Source organism: Cynocephalus volans, chromosome 6, assembly GCF_027409185.1.
Source record: "Cynocephalus volans isolate mCynVol1 chromosome 6, mCynVol1.pri, whole genome shotgun sequence".
Classification (NCBI taxonomy): Eukaryota; Metazoa; Chordata; class Mammalia; order Dermoptera; family Cynocephalidae; genus Cynocephalus; species Cynocephalus volans.
This window is the reverse complement of record NC_084465.1, coordinates 160,532,373-160,553,531: the sequence shown is the minus strand read 5'-3', so window position 1 is coordinate 160,553,531 and position 21,159 is coordinate 160,532,373. Positions and strand designations below refer to the sequence as shown.

The window sequence follows — 21,159 nt, the reverse complement described above, 5'->3', positions numbered from 1 at the left end:
CTTTCTTTTTAAAACAATTTATTGTAGGTTGTAATATTTAAAACTACAATTATACATATAGTAAATTGGAATTACTTGTTCTAGACTGGTTATATATATTTAGCCAAGTCAGAAGTCCTGGAAGGACAGCAAAGGGGGGTTTTTACAAACATACTGGTGGGTGGGGTGGACCAGCGCCAACAACAAGTACTCACCCCAGAAGGAAACTCCAAAGAGTGGGAAAAAATTCAGCAGGAGGATCACCTAATTAGGGAGACTGGGAAAGGGATTTACAAGGTTAAATGCAAGATGGTGAGACCAGATAATCCCTGGGTCTGCCTAAGCCTTGGGGCTCTGCAAACACCCAGTAAACCTGCCTTCCAGGAAGGCAGAGCCCTGGGCTGAGTACACCCGGCTGAGAATAAAATCCTAACTGAGCAGGGCATGTCCACAGGGCAGAGGAAAGGTAAGGTGCAGACACAAACGACAGAAGGCCCAAAGGAGGCAGACCTTAAAAGTATAATAGAGGGGCCTACACAGAGAGGACTTATTTTTAAATATGTCACAGGAAAATAGAAGCAGCAGCCTTAGAGCTCTGGATCTGTGAAAGCCATCCTGGAATCATCTTGTTCCTTCTCATTTACATGAACCTCAGGAAAGGATCACATTTGGATAATATAAGGAGGAAAGAGACTAACAATCTGAATGATGCTTTCACGGGCAGTGGGGGCAGGCCAGAAAAAAATGCCCATGAAGTAGGTGGAAACTATTATCTAACATTAAGTGAACAACAGAAGCCATAAAAGAGGAACTGTGAAGGTTAATTTTATGTCAACTTGACTGTGCCATGGGGTGCCCAGATTAAACACTGTTTCTGGGTGTGTCTATGAGTGTGTTTCTGAAAAAGATTAGGATCTGAACCAGTGGACTCAGGAAAGAAGATCTGCCGTCACCAGTGTGGGGTGAAGAGCATCCAATCTGTGCCCGAACAGAAAAGGCAGGGGAAGGAGGAATTCACTTCTTTATCTTTCTGCCTGCCCGCTTCAACTGGGACATTGGTCTTCTGCCACCTGACTGGGACTTATACCACCAGCTCCCTGGTTCTCAAGCCTTCGGCAAGACTTGGATTGAATTACACTGCTGGTTTTCCTGGGTCTCCAATTTACAGACAGCAGTCTGTGGTACTTCTTGGACTCCATAGTCGCATGAGACAATTCCCGTAATAAATCTCCTTTGTATTTATCTTTCTCCCATTGGTTCTGTTTCTCTGCACAACCCTAATATTAGAACACATCCAAAATAGAAAAGCTCAAAAATAAAATAGCTAGACAAGAAGACAAGAGTAAAACCAGACAAGATTAGAAAACAACTGACAATTTTAAAAAGTTTTCAGAAATGAAGACTAGACTAAAGGAACATGAGAGGAAAAAGATGCCATGGGAGTCCATGAGAGAAATAAATGACAAAAGGGGGCAAAAAAAATAAAACATTAAGGGATGGTGACAGGAAATTCTAACTTCTGTATCACAGAAGTGCCAAAAACTAAAATCAAAGAAACAAAAAGGAGTACTAAAAGCCTTAATTCAAAACTTTCTTGAAGTAAACATGTGAACACACAAATGCACCTCCTGTGAAAGACAAACCCAGAAACTGACCAAAGTAAATTTGTTTTACTATACCCCAGTAAAACAAATGAACTTAAAAGAAAATAACATCCTTTGGGTACCCAAGCAAAAGAACAAACCAAATAATGTATAGGAGAAAGAACATCAGAATTTGGTAACACTTTATGCCAGAAGATAGCAGAGAAACAAACTTAAGGTTCTCAGGGAAAAGAAAATGTGAGTTAAAGGTTTTATAATCAGCCGAAAATTTACACTGACCTTCAAGAATAAAGGCCACAGATAAAACTGTTATGAACATGAAGAACACAGGAAATACTATTCTCATAAATGTTTCCTGATGAAGCTTCAGCAAAAGACTGATCAGTAAGCAATGAATACATTTAATTGTAGAACAAATGGTGGAAACTGAGAGAGAATAGCGTATGATCCTTACCTGTTCGTATATTATAGATTTAACACTACATATTCTTTCCTCCTTTTTTTGAGAGTAAAGTAGAATAAGCATGCTGACTCCCTTTTAAACTTGGAACAAAAGGATATAACCTCCCATTAGATGGAAAGAAAAGGGAGAGGGCAAAGAGCTAAATTCAACACGAGTATTGTTCACAGTAAGGAACCAATATACGTCACCTAAAAAAAAAAAGTAAATAAAGGAATGCAATGTGAAACCTGATGGGGAGAAAAAAGCTTAAATAAAGCACTATCAAGTCTGTAACCTGTAACTACTAATAATACTCAGATCCAAAAGAAAGTGAATTTCTAGACATTTTCATAATCTGTGGTAATATGCAATGGCATCCAACTGGCCTTTCTGGGAAATCAGCTAGTGAAGGGGATTACATTTCTCCTCTAGAATACAGGAATCCTTTTCAGCAAAACTTTTTTCTTTAAACAGGCAACCAATTATATATCTTCTTTTGATCTTTAGGCCAAAGTCCCAGTGATTCACCCCTCTGTAAAGGATCAGACTTTCTTCACACTTAGAACAAAGGTTGGTTCCCAAACCTCCCTGATGAAAGAATTCAATCATATGTACCATTTTATAATTTACACAGACACTCCATTATGACTACCAAAATTATAAGCAAATACAGCATCCTCACCAGTATGATGAGTAATTTTATGTCAACTTGGCTATGCCACAGTACTCACGTTTGGTTAAACACCAATCTAGATGTCATTGTGAAGGTAATTTTTAGATGGGATTTATTCAACTGCCCTCTCACACTTTTCATCTTAAAGAAATTCTCAGCTCAATTATTCTTGAATTAGGTAAAACTCCACTTTTAGCCTATCTACTGAATACCTCACATAATATGTTTAATTTCTAAGAACTGGTTTTTTTCTTTATCATCTTATCTTGAATGGTTTTCCTTTTTAATGAACATGCTTTCTGCTACCTGAGGATACTTTTCATTTTTTTCCTGATTCCTCTATGAACTCTTCAGGGTCAGGTCTCCTCTCTGCCGGTTTTCTTCACACAGGTGGTACTTCCTGGTTTGCTCTGTTATGATCAGTGACCATCTCGCATGCTCGCAGTGTTTCCTGAGTGCCTGATGACTCGTAGCATTTACATTTGTAAATGCAAAGTCAAGATTAAGTGGCATCTGCAGGTGTGGTGTCTGTCTTCAACCCAAGTCAGAGTCCCTGGCCTCTGAGCAATAAGTGCACGTTGTGACAACAGAAGCCAGGATCCAGGTAGCTCTACACAGCAGCCAGCAAGTGAGAGGTGACTTGAAGTCAAGAGGAGGTAAGCTGAGCATCTTCTGTTTCAGTGCCAACTCTGTACTACTAATTTTCTCACCTTTTATTAACTTTGGGGATTATGCCAACCTATCCAGCCCTTACTATCTCTGATCCTGACAATATTCTATGATCTATTTTGACTATGCACTTTTTGGAGGTCTTTTTCAACATTAGAGTTTCTCAGCTTAGTTTTGATATAAATGTTATCATCTGTTTGAGATCTTCCAGAAATTTCCCAAGTGTTCTGGTCTGCTGATAGAATGACCTTTCAATATTAACAGTAACAAAAACTTCAAATTTTGATGATTTATTTTAATGCAAATTATGGTAAGGTACTATTTTCTACCTGCTTATAGAATAGACACAGCCTTTCTAGTTAACAACTTGCCAATATACACCCAGAGCCTTACCATTTGGAGTAACCATTATCCCAATGAATCCACATCTAGAAATTTAAATTTATCAAAAGAAAATAATGGAGGTGCACAAAGTTATAGCTAATAGGGGAAATTGAAAATTTAAAAAAGTTCAATAATAGGTCACATTGATTAAATAACAATGTATCTTTATGATTAAATAACTACATAGCTGGCATTCATCTAATGAGATTCCAAAAGGGGATAGAGGAGAAAAATAATCAAGAATAAATATGGCAAACATTCAAACACTTGAGAGACCTCAAAAGTGCTATTCACTTTTTGGGCATGAATGACAGAGTTACTGCAAGGTAATGAAATAAGTATTGAATGTTCTGACCAACTTAAGACTGTCAACACCATGGTGCCTTTAGATGCCTGCACCAGTTAGCCAGTCTGCATGTTTATGACTGAAATAACTCATTTTTTAGATGAGACAACAAAACATACAGTTCAGTTAATGTGCTGGTTGTTAATAACATGGGCTCTAGCCCAGACTGTCCTGTTTCTGAATCCTAGGCTCAATCACCTGTTATTTGCTGACCTTGGACAAGTTTCTTAACCTCTCTATGCATCAGTTTCCTCATCTGGGATAAGGGCTTATAGTTCCGACTTGACAGGGTTACCATGAAAACTACATGAGACCACACCAGGGATGAGGAGGAAGAGCACAATGACATTCCTTGTCAGTGATTAGTATCTGTGTCTTGTAAAAAAGGAAGGAAAAAATCCCTGGAAATACACCTATTTAGTGTTTAGTAGACCTAGTCTACCTTCTAAATGTTAAGTTAGTAAAAAATATAATACCAAAGCCCAGTCACCCCTTTTAACAGTACCTTGAAATGGAAATCTATCCCCTGTTCAAATTCAGGGGAGGAAGGGACTTGCATCTTAAAACTAAAACAAAGAACCACTATAACTAAATTTCTCTTAGACACTCACCACCCAACTATATGTTTCCTTCAAGATGTACTTTTAATGCAAAAGCATTTCCCAAACAACTTCACAGAAAGCCCCAGGCTTGTCCACCAGCTTGCCTACAAACTACAGCAAGGTACCCAGCCCACAGGAAGCACACACTTTTATTTCTACTTACTTAAAACACAAAACCAAAAATCTGGCTACATAATGTTTTCCGTGCTGTTTCATTACTTCAGACATGACTCCCTGAACTTCCTAACACCTTATAGGGACAGGTGCTGCTGCTCTCTGAGTGCAATTCTGTGAATTTTCCCTCAAGCAGCTAGGGCACCTGCACATGAGGTTCTTTATCAGTGTTTCTGCACTAACACAGGACGCAGCAGGAGACTGCCCACCCTCATGGGAGCCCCAATGTCAAGTCTGCTGGCTACACATGATGAGTGCTGACAGGGACCTTACTCTTTGTAACTCCATCAAGTCACAACTAGAGGCAGCAAAGGAAAAAGAGGCACTATAGTTTTGTTCTTTTAATATTTGGTTTCCATAAAAATCTTGTTTATAGAAAGGAGTCTATGTTGAAAAGCTGAAAACCTCAGCATTCTAGCCCAATACCTTGATTTCAGACATGAGTAAGCCAGTCCCCAGACACATTAAGGAACCTGCAAAGACCCCACAGCTGAATTCCAGCAGGCTTCCAAACTCCCAGAGCAGCCCCTGGGAGGGCCACCTCTCTAACCAGGCAGCCTCTGCAAAGCTCATTCATCCACCTTACTCACTCCATTTGAAAGACAATAATATCATCATTTGTGAATTTGGAAACTCCTGTTTTCAATCTTTTGTTTTTCTCTCTACTGTCTTCATATTTACATTGAGAATAGGGAAAATAAGATTGGTAAGTTTTCCTTTCATATCAACTTCTCCCTTTTGCTACATAGTAAAGTGTTCATGGCTTCTAGTCTTCCAGACAAGTATACCTGTTAAAGCACTAAATCAAGTTCCCTGAAATGTGGAACATACAGGACAAGAGATTCTTTCAGTTGGCATGCATATGAACTTTCTCCCCCTCCCTCCCCCCGTGACCGGTAAGGGGATCGCAACCCTTGGCTAGGGGTGTTGTTTGCACCATGCTCAGCCAGTGAGCGCACCAGCCATCCCTATATAGGATCCGAACCCTAGGCATCAGCGCTATCAGCACTGCACTCTCATGAGTGAGCCATGGGGCCACACGGGGCCGGCCCAACGCATATGAACTTTTAAAAATTTTTAATAGGTAGGTACTTATTTCTTATGCTTTAGGAAATCAAATCCATGAGTTAATAAATAGCATTGTTTAGGATGAGAAACATAAAATTTCCCTGAACAAAATACATTAATAACATGCCCAAGGGTTCAAACCTACAGATGTCTGAAATCCTAAGTGAGTGAACTTTTTAATGATAGATGATTATTTAACAGTATGTAAAAATGGCTAAAATAGAATGCACATTCACTCTCTCAAAGCCTTTTATTTTAACTCAATTGGCAAAAATCTATTTTGAATGAACTGTTTCTGTCTTGCAAATTTTATATTTAATTTGCTGTTTCTTTCCACTGAAGTAAAGTTATTATCATTATCTAATATTTATGACTTATATTTCTTTTTTTATAGTTATCTACTTGCAGCAGAGATGGTTTACCATTTATGGTAATAATATGATAATAAGTACAGACAGATCACATAAATTATCAGATCATGGGATATGGCAAAACCACGTAGGCAATTAGCAAATAAATAAATATGAGAAACCTTACTAAACCTCAGGGAAACAAGAGCATACTTACCAAACCTTTGCATTTTTACTTTCCAGGTCATTTCCTAAGCTGATTATTACAAATAGTTGCATTATATATCGTGTATTATTTGAAAGGGAGATATGTTTGGTTCAATCACTAACAATTACTGAAGGGCACTCCTATTCATCTAGGCCTTCCTCCATGGCCATGAGGCTTCTCACTCTCTTCAGCCACTACAGTGTGGTGACCTAGGGGCACAAGTTTTCATTATGAATAGTTTGGAATTAACTGCTAGAACAAGTGCCTCATACAGTGCTAGGGTCAAAGAGGGTCTTCTCTGTGTTGAGTAATCTACGACTAAGACGACTTGCAATTGAAATGGTGTGTAGCCATGTTCCCTGTCCATTCCCTTCTCCTTGGCCTGGGTGAGGCCAACAAAATGGATTGTTACAGCAACAGTTTCAGGATGTAGTAGCAGTCAGCAGTACATGGTGAATACTTGTGAAATTTTTTATATGTAACAAAGTAAAAGTGGATATTATAATTTAAGATAGTGTCTTGATTTTCTTTTTTGGATTTAATTATGTCACACACAAAAGCTTTCAGGGAAAAAAGTGGCTTCTGTACTTTGATACTTACAGAATTTAGGATTGAGAATATAGTTGTCACTTGAAATACATGGCTGTATTTATCTTTTAACATGGATGTGCTTTCTCTAAATTACAAGCTTTTCACTCATTTAAAAATGTTACAAAGCAGTAAGAGACATGACAGCATGCTAGGCAGGCCCTCCCAGCATATGACATGGTTTCTGCCCAAAAGGAGTCCCTCATCTAATAGCGCATCAAGACCAGGAGAGGAACCCTGCACATCAGGACCATGCAGAGAAGTGGGAGAGGTTTCCTAAGCTCCTGTTACTCTTACCACAACTGATATTTTCTTTCATCAGGCAAGGTCTCGATAAGCTAAAGGGGAAATATCAGGACCCAAAGGTTTTTAAAGGCTGAAGGATAGACCTGGCACACTTTAGCCAGGCCAAGAAGAAGGAATGGACAGAAAATAGGACTACTCACCATTACTCACCATGCATCGAGGCTAGGTAAACTAAGAACCCCCTCATTCACAGAGAAGAGGGCCTCACCTAGGTGATCTCTGTACGCTAGGTAGCAGAAGGTCACAATATGCCATCTGAAAACAAGTTTCAGAATTGCTTACTTGTGAGATGTCCTCTTCTTCATCATGTTTGCAGATACTCCAGCATGGCCTACGAGGGAGATAAGGACACAGTCAATGGAAACTATTTAAAAACTCAGGAAAAACTTAACTTCTGAAAAACTTCTATATAAAATACAAGCAAAAAATAATTCACATTTACATTTACAGACAACATGTAAGAAAGTAATTTATTAACTTTGAAAAAGGAGACATACAAACGGGATTCTGGGAAGACTAAATGACAGAGGTGACACTTTACTTTGGGAGAAAAAAAAACCAGACAAGGGGCCCTGCGTGGACCCTGCCCTCATTCCTGAAAGCAATGTGTGGATAAGGGTGTACGAAGAAGAACCAAGGAGAGTGCTACAGGTTTGCAAAGTTGAGAGTCAGAGTGGAGTTGGGGAGGGTGGAGTAGCTGGACTCTGTGGAACAGAGTGCAGGCAAGGAGGGAGCTACTCAGAAGTGGGTGGGGGTCCTTAAGTCATTGGCTAAACACAAATCCACATGTAAACAATTCTGAGAAATCACAAAGGGATAAAGTTGTTAAAATCCATCCAGCCATCTCTCAAACACTGGGGCAATCAATAAAACTTGCAAAAAAGGTGACCCTTACTGGAAAGTCTGAGATAGTCCTACAATAAAGGCTATTATAGACCAATCCTCAACATCTGCTTACCAAAACAAACTTTAGCACTCTTTAAAGGACATCAACAAAATCCCAATGCTCAACAACACATTTCAATTGTCCAACACCCCTAAAGAAATTATTAGACATGAAGAAAAGTAGCAGATTGTAACCCTATAACCAAGTGGGTTATAATCAAATGAAAGTATTTAGCAGGCAAGGAGATTAAAAGTACTTTGATAAATATGTTCAAATATTTAAAAGAAATACAATACACTTAAATAGAAAAATGGAAAATATAAAGAGAACAAATAGAACTAGTAAAAACTACATGATCTGAAATGAAAAAAAATCATTGGATGTGATTAGTAAAAGAATAAACCCTACAGATAAAAAAAAAGGTGAAAACAAAAAATTTTAATATAAAATCAGTGAACTTGACACACAGCAATACAAACTATCCAAAATGGCACAGAAAGAAAAAACTGGAGGGAAAAAATGAACACAGCCTCAGTGACCTGTGGGACAATATCAATTGGCCCAACATACAGGAAACTGGATTCCAAGAGAGTCCAAGAGAAGAGTTGGGGGAAAAATTAATGGCTGAAAGTTTTCCGTAAGTGATAAAAAGTACACAACCACAGAGCCAGCAAGCTCAACAAAGTCAAAGTAAGATCAAAATCAAAAGAAACCACATCAAAACATTTCCTAAGTCAAATTTCTGAAAACCATTCATAAGGAAAATATTTTAAAAACAACCAAAGAACAAGAGACACATTAATTATAGGGCAACAAAAATAACACTGGATCCGGATTTGTTGTCAGAAACAATGTAAGCCAGAAGACACTGCAAAATAAGCAAATCAACCTACTTACGGACTTAGAATACTATACCCAGCAAAAATATCTTCCAGCCCTGACACACTGATAATTACATTTAATGGAAATAGTCTAACTGTACCAATTAAGAAAGTATAAATAAAGGGAACAGCCAATTATTATCAGACTAATTAACTTTAGAACCAGCAATATTACTACAGATCAAAAAGGACATTTCAAAATGTTTATAAAAGGGTCAATTAATCAAGAAGCCATACTAATCTTAGATACATATGAACCTAATTACAGAATACATGAAGCAAAACCAGACAAAACTGAAGACCAAAGACATTTCCACAATTATGCTTATACGACTTTCCTCTCTCAGCAATTGAGATAATGAGTGGGTTGGAAGTAAAAAAGGGTATAGAAGACCGGAACATCATGAACAGCCACCTGATTTAGTTGACGTTTATAGTACACTAAGTTCACATGAAAACTTTTACCCAGATACACCATATGATGAGTCATAATACAAGTATCAACACACTTAAAACAATCTGAAGTTGTATGAAGTATATTCTCTTACCATGTCAGAATTAAACTAGAAACAAATAACAAAAAGCTTTCTGAAAAATTCCCAAGCTTTTGAAAATTAAACAACACTCTTCTAAAAACCCATGGTTCAAAGAAAAAATCACAATGAAAATTTCAAATATTTTGAACAGAATAAAAATAAAAAAACAATGCATCAAAACCTGTGGGATGCAGCAAAAGCAGTATTTACTACTTTCATCAGGAATGCACACATAAATGATAAAAGCATGAAGGAAAATAGGGCCTTCTTACCATAAAGTCAGAATAGCAGGATCTGGGTGGAGGAGGGAGGTGACAATGGGAAGGCAGCACAGGGAGGCTACTGGGTTATTGCCAAGTTCTCTTTCCTTGACCTTTTATTAAATTGTGTATTTTTTTTAAATACAAATTTCTGTATTAATATTACAAATGCAGTTTTTAAAAGCTAACTAAATAAAGGCAATATATGGCCAACTGACCTAGTGAAAGACTGTCAGTTCTAGTTCAGAGACAAAGATAGTGACGCAGGAATCTGATTGCCAAGAGAGCAGTCTTCTACCCACTTCACCTAGCATGTTCATTCACATGCACCAAGAGGTGGACAGAGGAAGCAGGACTGCTATCAGGTGAAGAATTAAGTATGTGACAGCTCCAAATAGTGAAGACAAGACTTAGACTGGAAGCAAGAACAAATCTACCAGAAGCATCCCTGGAATACCTCTTCGTTTAGATACAAAGGATGTAAGAAATGGGGGGATGATGGAGACAAAAATAAAGGATTCATTCAAGGTCTACTGGAACTGCACCAGGTGTCAACATCCCTTTCTCTCTTCCCATGGCAGCCCACTCCCCAATGCAAACATGCCCCATGCCAGATACACTGAGTGCTGGCTTCTAGGAAAGGGCATCTCAAATGCTAAACAGCGCACCTCAAATTCTAAACAACCAAGCCCCTGACCCTGGAGCAAAACCCTAAAGCAAAACTTCCCAAGCTTCTATATACTATCACCACATGATCCCACAGAGTTGACTTTTCCATTTAGAAGAAACAGAATCTTTTATTTATCAGTCAAGAAAAGGTAAGCCACTCATAATCAAGTAATCTTTTCATCTTTAACATGAATAGATAAACAACAATCAACAGCCGCATGGCATGACTGAGAAAGACCAAAACAAGCACCAATGTCCCTGAAATGATCTGAGAACTAAAATGATTAAAAGAATTGGTATTTCAGTAAGAAAAAAGAAACAACAGAAAAAAAGAATTGGTATCCACAAGGAAACTAAATTGAAGGTATAGTAGTCACAAAATACAAACAAGAGGCTATGAAAAAGGGGGGGGGAACAGATCAACTACAAAAGTCTCTTGAAAATTAAAAAATGAATAGAAAGAACTTGTGGTTTCTGGTCTTGGCATGTAAGGAGCTTAGAAGTTACCGATCCAACCTAACAACAAGTAAAAAGTTGAACAAACTAAAAAATCAACAACTCTTTCTCAGACTGGTCAGAGAATTGAGGTCACAGGTCAAACAAGTGCCCCCAAATTGGAGAGACAGGTGAACACAGAGAATCATAACATGGGATCAGAAACCTCCATGGGAGTTTCATTGCTGGGGTAGAAAACCTAAACTGTAAGTGACATTGTTGGCAGGTTAGTGTGGATAAGTCTGACAGTTAAAAATTTTAATGGGGGCCAGCCCTGTGGCTCACTCGGGAAAGTGCGGCACTGGTAGCACCAAGGTCATGGGTTTGGATCCTATGTAGTGATGGCCGGTGCGCTCACTGGCTGAGCATGGTGCAGACAACACCGTGCAGAGGGTTGCGATCCCCTTACTGTTCAGAAAAAAATTTTTTTAATGGGGTGGGGTGGGGGGATGCACTCAGGAGGTCTCCCCATTTTCATGAGTTTATCCCAGGAGCTTGAGAAATGGTCAAGCCATCCCATCCCACCTAAAGGGAGGAAGAGGGAACCACTACACTAAGAAGCACCTGTGAAGGTCATAGCCCAGGGGCACAGGCTCACCAAAAGATGGACACCTAATTAAAGGACTATAAAATGCTTCCCCTCCCCCACACCTTACCACCACCACACTACTAAATAGTTATAGCAGTTCCTTTTATCCAGACATCATGCCAGCCTTTTAACAAAAAAATTACAAGGCATATTAAAATGCAAAAAGCACAGGTTTAAGAGTCAGAGCAAGCATTAGAACCAGATTCAGATATGGCAGGGATACTGGAATTATCAGACCAGGAATTTAAAATAACTATGATTAATATGTTACAGGCTCTAATGGAAAAAGTAGACAGTAAGCAACAACATATGTGTAGTATAAATAAAAAAATGGAAATTCTAACAAAAATCAAAAAGAAGTGCTGCAGATAAAAAACAGCATAACAGAAATGGAGAATGCCTTTCATAGGCTCATAAGTAGACTAGACAAGGGTAAGGAAAAAAACCTCTCACCTTGAGGATGTGTCAGTAGAAACATCCAAAACTGAAAAGCAAAGATAAAAAAGACAGGGGAGGAAAAAATACAGACGTACAAGAATTGTGGGACACAGTTCAATTACAAAAGGCATATATACACATTATGGCAATGCAAGATGGAGAAGAAAGAAATAGAAGCAATACTGGAAGCAATGACTGAGAATTTCTTCATATTGATATCAGACACCAAACCACAGATCCAGGAAGCTCAAAGAACACCAAGCAGGATAAATGCCCAAAAGAAATTACCCATAGGCATATCATATTCAAACTACAAAAAATCAAAGGTAAAGACAAAAAAATCTTCAAAGAGCCAGAGGAAAAAAACCACCTTACCCACACAGGAGCAAAGAAATACACCAGACATCCCAGAAACCAGGCAAGCAAGAAAAGAGTGGAGTGGAATATTTCAAGTGTTGAGAGGAAAAAACCTCCAACCTTGCAATTTTATATCCTATGAAATTATCCTTCAAAGGGAAGGAAACAAAGACATTCTCAGGCAAACAAAAATTAACAGAATTTGTCACCAGCAGACTTGCCTTGCAAGAAATGTTAAAAGAGGATCTTCAGAAAGAAAGAAAATATAAGTCAGAAGCTCTACATAAAGAAAGGAAGAACATTAGAGAAGAAATAAATGAAGGTAATGTAAAAAAAACTTTTATTATTCTTAACTAACTTGACAACAGCTTATTCAAAATATTAGCAACAATGTATTCAATTATATATACTAGTGTGTGTGACTTATACATAAGTGTATGTATATACACACACATGCACACACATAGTTGAAGTGAATGACAGCAATGATAGAACTGGACCTGAGAGAGAAACTAGGAACACTTTGTTATTATAAGGTATTGGCACCACCCCGATGCAACACAGTGCTATTTGAAAGTACACTCAAACTCCAGGGCAATCACTAAAAAAGAAGTATAATTTTAATATCTTAAGAAAACAAAGTGGATAAAATGCTCAATTATAAACCACAAAAGGCAGAAAAGGGTGGAAGGCAAAAACAGGAACAAAGAAAAGGGCAATAAATAGAAAATAGTAACAAATATGATGGCTATTAACCCACCTATTTCAATAATCATTTTAAAGGTCAATGATCTAAATACATCAATTAAAAGACAGAGACTTTCCGAGTGGATCAAAAACCAAGATGCAACTTTATGTTGTCTACAAAAATCCATTTTAAATATAAAGACATATGCAGATTAAAAGTAAATGAATAGAGGAAAGATATATCATGCAGCCAATAATCAAAAGCGGGAACGTATATTAATTTTAGACAAAGCAGACTTCAGAGCAAGAAAAATTATCAGGGATAAAGAGAGGTATTACATAATGATACAGATGTCAACATTCCAATAAGACATAACAACCCTTAATGCAGATGTGCTTAACAACAGAGCATCAAAATATGTGAGGAAAAAACTGATGGAACTGTGCATAGAAATAGATAAATCCACTATTACAGTTATAGATTTCAATGTCCTTCTATCAGTAATGGACAGATCCAGAAGGCAGAAAATCAGTAAGGACACAGTTGAACTCAACAGCACCATCAGTCAAATGGATAAAATTGGCATCTATAGACTACTTCACCCAACAATAGAATACACCTCCTTCTCAAGTTCACATGAAAAATTCACCAAGATAAACCATATTATGTACCATAAAACACTCTCTAACAAACTTAAAAGAATGGAAATCATACAACATATGCTCTTATACCACAATGGAATTAAACTAGAAATCAGTAACAGAAAAACAGCAAGAAAATCTCAAAATACTTGGAGATTAAATAACACACTTTTAAACATATGGACCAAAGAATAAATCTTAAGACAAATTTTAAAAACACTTCAAAATAAAGGAAAATGAAAACATAAACTTACCGAAATTTGTGGAATGCAGCAAAAGCATTGCTTAGAAGTAAATTTATAGCAATGAAGGTATACATTAGAAAAAAAGAGCTAAAATTAATAATCTAAGCTTCCATCTTGGGAAACTAGAAAAAGAAGAGCAAATTAAAGCCAAAGCAAGGAGAAGAAAAGAAAATTATAAAAATTAGAGCAGAAATCAATAAAAATAAAAATAAAATATCAATAGAGGAAAAAAAAAAATCAATAAAACCAAAAGCTAGTTCTTTGAGATCAAAAAACTGATAGATCTCTAGCCAGGCTGAGAACAAAGAGAGAAGCCAAAAATTACAAATATGAGAAATTAAAGAGGGGACATCACTACAGATCCCATGCACAAGATCTACACAAGGAAAACTATAAGACTCAGATGAAAGAAATCAAAGAACTATACTAGTCTAAGTGGACATTCTATAGAAAGATTCAATATTGTCAAGATGTCAGTTCTTCCCAACTTGTTCTATAGATTCAATACAATACCAATCAAAATTCCATCAAGTTATTTTGTGAATATCAACAAGCTGATTCTAAAACTTCTATGGGGGAGCAAAAGACCCAGAATAGCCAACACAATATTGAAGGAGAAGAACAAAGTCAGAGAGCTGACACCAGCCAACTTCGAGAGTTACTATAAAGGCTACAGTGTGGCACTGGTGGAAGAATAGACAAATAGAGCAATGGAATAGAACAGAACACCCAGAAATAGACCCACATAAATATATTCAACTCATTTTTGACAAAAGAGCAAAGGCAATACAATGAAGAAAAGATAGTCTTTTCAACTAATGGTGCTGGAACGACTAAACATCCACGTGCAAAAGAAAAACAAGAAAAAGAAAAAACATGAATCTAAACATAGATCTTACACCCTTCACAAAAACAGATCACAGACCAAGCATAAAATGCAAAACTATAAAAAAACACCTAGAGGATAATACAGGAGAAAATCTAGATGACCTAGGGTATGGCAATAACTTTTTAGATACAACACCAAAGGTACAATCCATGAAAGAAATAACTAATAAGCTGAATTTCATTAAAACTGAAAACTCACACTGTGCAAAAGACACCATCAAGAGTATGAGAAGACAAGCCACAGAATGAGAGAAAATATTTGTAAATGATATATCTGATAAAGGGCTGTTATCCAAAATATATAGAAAAACTCTTAAAACTCAACAATAAGAAATCTAACAACATAATTAAAAAATGAGCAAAAGACCTTGCCAAAGAAGATATTTACATATGGCAAATAAGCTTATGAAAAGATGCTCAACATCATAAGTCAGTAGGAAATTGCAAATTGAAACAATGAGATACCACTACACACTTCTAAGAACGGCCAAAATCCAAAACACTGACAGGAATGTGGAACAAGAGGAACTCTCATTCACTGCTTGTGGGAATGCAAAATGGTACAGCCATTCTGGAAAATAATTTGGCAATTTCTTTCCAAGTAAACATACTCATACTAAACAATCTAGCAATTATGCTCCCTGATATTTGCCCAAAATGAGCTGAACACTTACATCCACACAAAAACCTGCACACAGATGTTTATAATAGCTTTATTTATAATCGCCAAAACTTGGAAGCAACCAAAATGTCTCTTCAGTAGGTGTAGAATAAATAAGCCAGGACATCCAGACAACTGAATATTACTCAGCACTAAAAAGAAATGAGCTATCAGGGTCTGGCCAGTGAGCTCAGTTGGTTAGAGTGCAGTGTTGTAACACCAAGGTCAAAGGTTCAGATCCCCTTACTGGCCAGCCACCCCTCCTCCCCGGCCCCCCAAAAAGAAAGAAATGAGCTATCAAGCCACAAAGAGACATGGAGGAAACTGAAGTGCATATTACTAACTGAAAAAAGCCAATCTGAAAAGGCTACTATACTGTATGATTCCAATTATATGACATTCTGGAAAAGGCAAAACTCGAGAGGACAATAAAAGATTCCTGTTTGCCAGAAGTTAAGGGGAACAGAGGGATAAATAATGGGGGCACAGGATTTTTAGGGTAGTGAAACTATTCTGTATGATACTATTATGTAGGATACATTTCACTACACATTTGGCAAAACTCATAGAAGGTAGAACACCCAAGAGTGGACTCTAATGTGAACTACAGACTTTGGGTGATAATGATGTATCAATGTAGATTCATCAATTGTAACAACTGAATACCGCTCCGTGGAACATGCTGAGGTTGTAAATGTGTGAGAGGAAAGAGTATATGGGAATCTAAAAGTGCTCTTAAAAACAGCCTATTTTAAAAATCCTTTTTGAAAAAACGAATGAGGTACTACTATCTTCGCAACTCCTCTATATATGTAAAACTACTTCAAAATAAAAATTTTTTTTAAGTTAGTCTAGATTTATTCTTCTGTCATCAAAACTGGGCTAGAAGACAACAGAGTAAGTGATACCTTCAAGGTTGAGGCAAAATTATTTTGAACCTGAATTTCATACCTATCTAAATTACCAACTGAAGGTATAGACATTTCCATACATATATGTGCTAAAATTTACATCTCATATACATCTTTTAAAAAAGTTATTGGAGGATACCCTTCAGGAAATAAGAGAAAAGCAACACACGGGATCCGAGAAACCATGGCTGTAGGAGTGCAGACATTGCAGCATGAGCCCTGCGATGTAGGCTGAGACCCATACAGATGGAAACAAGAGACCAGGGACTCAAGAAAGGCTGTCTTCAAGAAACTGACTCCACATGACACAAAATATAAGATCACAGAAAAAAGGTTATTAACTCTGACATAAAAAGAGCATGTAAAAAAGGAAAAATAGATGCAATAACAACAGAAATAGGCAGGCCAAATAGGCCCTTACAAAATATTCAGCCTCACACATAAAACTACACTGAGACACCATTTCTCACTCATAAGATGGACATACGTCTACATATCTGACAACATACACCACTGGCAAAACTGTGGGGAGAAACTCTTACATACTGCTGGTAGGAATGCAAAATGGTACAGAGTACATGCATCTGGCAATATCTCACCAAATTATATATGCATTTAAAAGTTGACTCAATTCTACTTTCAAAGTTTATCCAGTGACTCACTGGGAAGACATATGAACAAAGTTATTCATTACAACTATTATTCGTAATTGCAGAAGAGTAAAAACAACCCAAATAATAATAATGGATTACTAAATAAACTAATATGGTACATCCACACAATGGAGTATTACTCAGTGGTAAAAAACAACAAGGAAGATTTCTATATACTGCTAAGGCATACTCACCAATACACAGTTAAGTGGAAAATCCAATAAACAGTAGAGTAGCTAAGTATATACATATTAACTAGGCACTGATACGAGTTTCACCAAAAGTGGGGTTATATCACCCATCTGAGGATCACTGACTTTCCAGTGGAAAATAGAACAAGATCCTTTTACTAGGTAGCTTCATAACATCTATGTGTTAAAGTGAGAAAAGAAATGGAACCATAATTTACAAAATATTCTATGACTCAAAAACAGTTAAACTGTACTAAATCATAACATGCAAGAGAAATAAAATACACCAAAAACTGTTTTAACAGAGGCTTACTCAGACACAGGTTCCAAAATAAGACAGACTGCTTTAACTGAACTTCATGTAGACTCAGATGCTCCAAAGATAAAGACCAACAACCAGTCCAGCCACTCATTTGGACTATAAAGTCTAACCAGTCCCCATCCACGCCACACTTACTATGTACAACCCTATGCTTCACTGCGAGTCCGTCAAGGTGATACTCTCTCTGTTGCTGAGCACGTTTAGTAAGCCCAGCTTTGTATGACAGGCAGTGGTCTCTGGGGGATGCAGCTTCAGCAGAAGGTAAAGGAGTATGACAATATAACTTTAACGGAGAAATAAAAAAAATATGAGATATAAGCCCATACCTGTGATATAAATGCTATCATCACCCAAGCAGGAAATCTGAAAATCTACCACTAGAGGACACACCCAGAAAAATGGACCTTTAGAGTCCCCAGTAATTAAGTGAAGTCTACCAGGCAACAAGGGCCACTTTCTCACACACAGCTTCCCATCAACTTCTTAGTGCCTTGCTAGAAGATCAGCCCAGGATCACGAGAGTCAAGAAAAGCCTTCAAATGACACACAGAGACTAACAGCGAAGAGACACAAACAAACTCATAAGCAGCAGAGCTAATTCCAGAAGGGCTTTTTAAAAATGTAATTTATATCCTCAGAAATGTAAGTTATATTACACACATCTATGAAATAAACAAATATGAGAATTTTAAAAGGTTCCTAGAAATTTACAATACTGATTCAAATGAACGAAAACAGAAAATGTTAGAAAATAAACTCAGTAAACTCCTCCAGAAAGAATGAAAAGATGAAATGAATAATTGGGAAAAAAAGATCAACCTAAGAGGCCTAACATCCAAGTAGCTTGTATTCCAGAGAGAAGAGAGAAAACAGAAGATGACCAAAGAAGTAACACAAAAATCCACACCATTAAAGAATGAATCTAAAGATTGAAAGCTGGTTTGTTGTTCAGTCAAGATGGCGGAATAGACGGTTCCCAGCGTCACTCTCTCCCACAAATCAACCAATTTACAACTATAAAAATGTAAGATCAGCCAAGCTGGGGCCACTGGAGCTCAGGGGAAGAGGAGGAGAGACCTACGGAGTTCATAAAGGCGGGAGAAATCACGATGAGAGAAATAAAAAACTGCTCTGAGCATTTCTGGCCGCGGCTGCTTTAAGGCTGGAGCTGATGAGCGCATGGAGCAGGAGCCGGCGGAAGCCACAGCTGTGCCCTTCAGATGGCGTTACTTGGAGGCAGCAGGGGAGAAGAGGGACTTGGCAGCCCCCAGGACAGCAAGACCGCTAATAGGGTTCCCATGGACCCACGCAGAAGCAAGGAGCCACAACAACTGAAAAAAAGGAGCCATTCACAGGCTGGTGAGTCATCACAAGGGACTAGCACAGGGCCCGTCCCATGGAAAGTGTTTGGAGCATGGGCAGTGGGGGAGACAGGCCCACCTGGAGAACACTGGGGCACAGCAAGGACAGCTGATCCACCCCCCAATCAGTGCAGGACCACTCAGAGGAGACTGGTTGGGAATGCAAAAATTGCATGGGGTGCAGTTTGATGAAAAAACTCAGGCCCAGATCAGAGATTCTGCACAACACAGATCCACCAGGTCTCTGGAGAGCCGGAAGTACCTATAAGGTCAACCATTAAACCCTGAGCTGCACAAAAAGCCTTCCCTATGGAAACAGCAGCAAAGCAGCAATGTAGCTCAACCACACAGCTCAAGGGCTGGTTCCCAAAGGAAGTTCCCCCGTTTTAGAAATAAGCAAAGGATAAAAAATTAGTTCTGGCCCAGGCACACAACCAGCACCTTGGGGCCTGCCTGGGAACAAGAGGCTTGGAGCTGGGAACTGGATCCCACTTCCACATGCAGGCACACCACTTCAGTGCCTTGGGGCTGGCCCAAAAACCCGAGGCATGGAGAAGGGGACCGGACCCCCTTCCCACATCCAGACACACTACCAGTGCCTTGGGGCCCCACCCAGGGGCCCAGGCCATGGAGTCAGGGACCAGACACCCCTCCCACAATCAGGCACACCATGCCAGTGCCTCGGGGCCCACCCCGGGACCCAAGGCATGGAGAAAGGGACTGGACCTCCCTCCCACAACCAGGCATACCACACCAGCACCTTGGGGCCATCCTGGGGATCTGAGGCAGGAAGGGGACCAGACCCCCCTCCCACAACTAGACACACCAAGCCAGTGCCTCAGAACCTGCCCAGGGACCCAAGGCATGGAGAAAGGGACCAGACTCCCCTCCCACCACCAGGCACACTACGCCAGCACCTTGGGGCCTGCCCGGGGACCCAAGGCATGAAGAAGGGGACCAGACCCCTCTCCCACAACCAAGCACACAGCCAGTGCCAAGGAGCATGCCAAAAACATCACCTCCATGTGGGCGGCCCACCACAGCCACCACAATAACCATGGCTGCTGCCAAAGCAGCTAGACACCACAACTACCACGCAGATGGTCTGCCAACCACTGGAGTTCACTGACACAAGAAAAGTCACCAGCAGAGATAAAGAAAAGAAGAGGATGGGCTCTCTCCACAAAGCCCGTTCCAGAGTGACAGAAGAAGCATCTGCTCTGTGATAATATTGGGCGACCTGATCACACCTCTCAGCATTGGACAGATCATCTAGGCAACAAATTAATAGAGTAACCATTACTGTCAGAAGGAGAGAAGAAATCTAGGGTAATTAGACGGGAGTGGGGGATGGGGAGAGATTGGACAAGGGGCATAAAGAATTACTATGATTTGTAACAATATATATGCTAGTGCTAGTAATACTGATTTGATCAACATATCTCAATGCTGAACCCAAAAAATATGTACAATCAATTTTGATTCAATAAATATATTAAAAATAAATAAATAAAGATTGAAAGCTTGGAATATTCAACAAGAAAAGACCCACACTAACATACATTATCATAAAATTACAGAACACATAAAAAGACAACTCCAGGGCTGGCCAGGTAGCTCTGTTAGTTAGAGCTGGTGTTGTTAACACTGAGCCTCCAGGGTTCTATCCCTTTACTTAGCCAGCTGCCAAAAAAAAAAAAAAAAAAAAAGACAATTCCAAAAGCTTCTGGAAGAGGAATAAAACCACTGGACATACATGAAGGATGAGAAATGAAAACAGCACATAACTTCCCTTGATAGCAACAATGGAAGGAATAGGGCAAAGCCCTGAAAATTCTGACAGAAAAGAATTTCTAACAGAATCTTATTCAACTAAAGGACTGAGCATGAGAATAGAATAAAAATGTCAACAGAAGATCTCAAAAGCTATCTTCTATATGCATTTTTGAAAAGTTATTACAAACAATTTCAAACATACACAATAGTAGAAAATATAAATGAATCAACATACACCCCACTTGTGGCTTTAACAATCAACTCATTCACTCTCTACTCTTGAAACATCTTAAATATGCATATGCTTCACCTAGGCAA

General features: G+C 38.6%; 1 protein-coding gene across 3 annotated transcripts in view; it reads right to left on the bottom strand.

Moving 5' to 3' along the window:
• Positions 1–21,159, bottom strand: part of SPIN1 (spindlin 1) — a 72,447-nt gene that overhangs the window by 24,830 nt on the left and 26,458 nt on the right. For all 3 annotated transcript variants that reach the window (XM_063099946.1, XM_063099948.1, XM_063099947.1), the window contains one exon: positions 7,676–7,724. In XM_063099946.1, the coding sequence (XP_062956016.1) occupies positions 7,676–7,724 (49 nt within the window). The remainder of the gene's footprint in view (positions 1–7,675; positions 7,725–21,159) is intronic.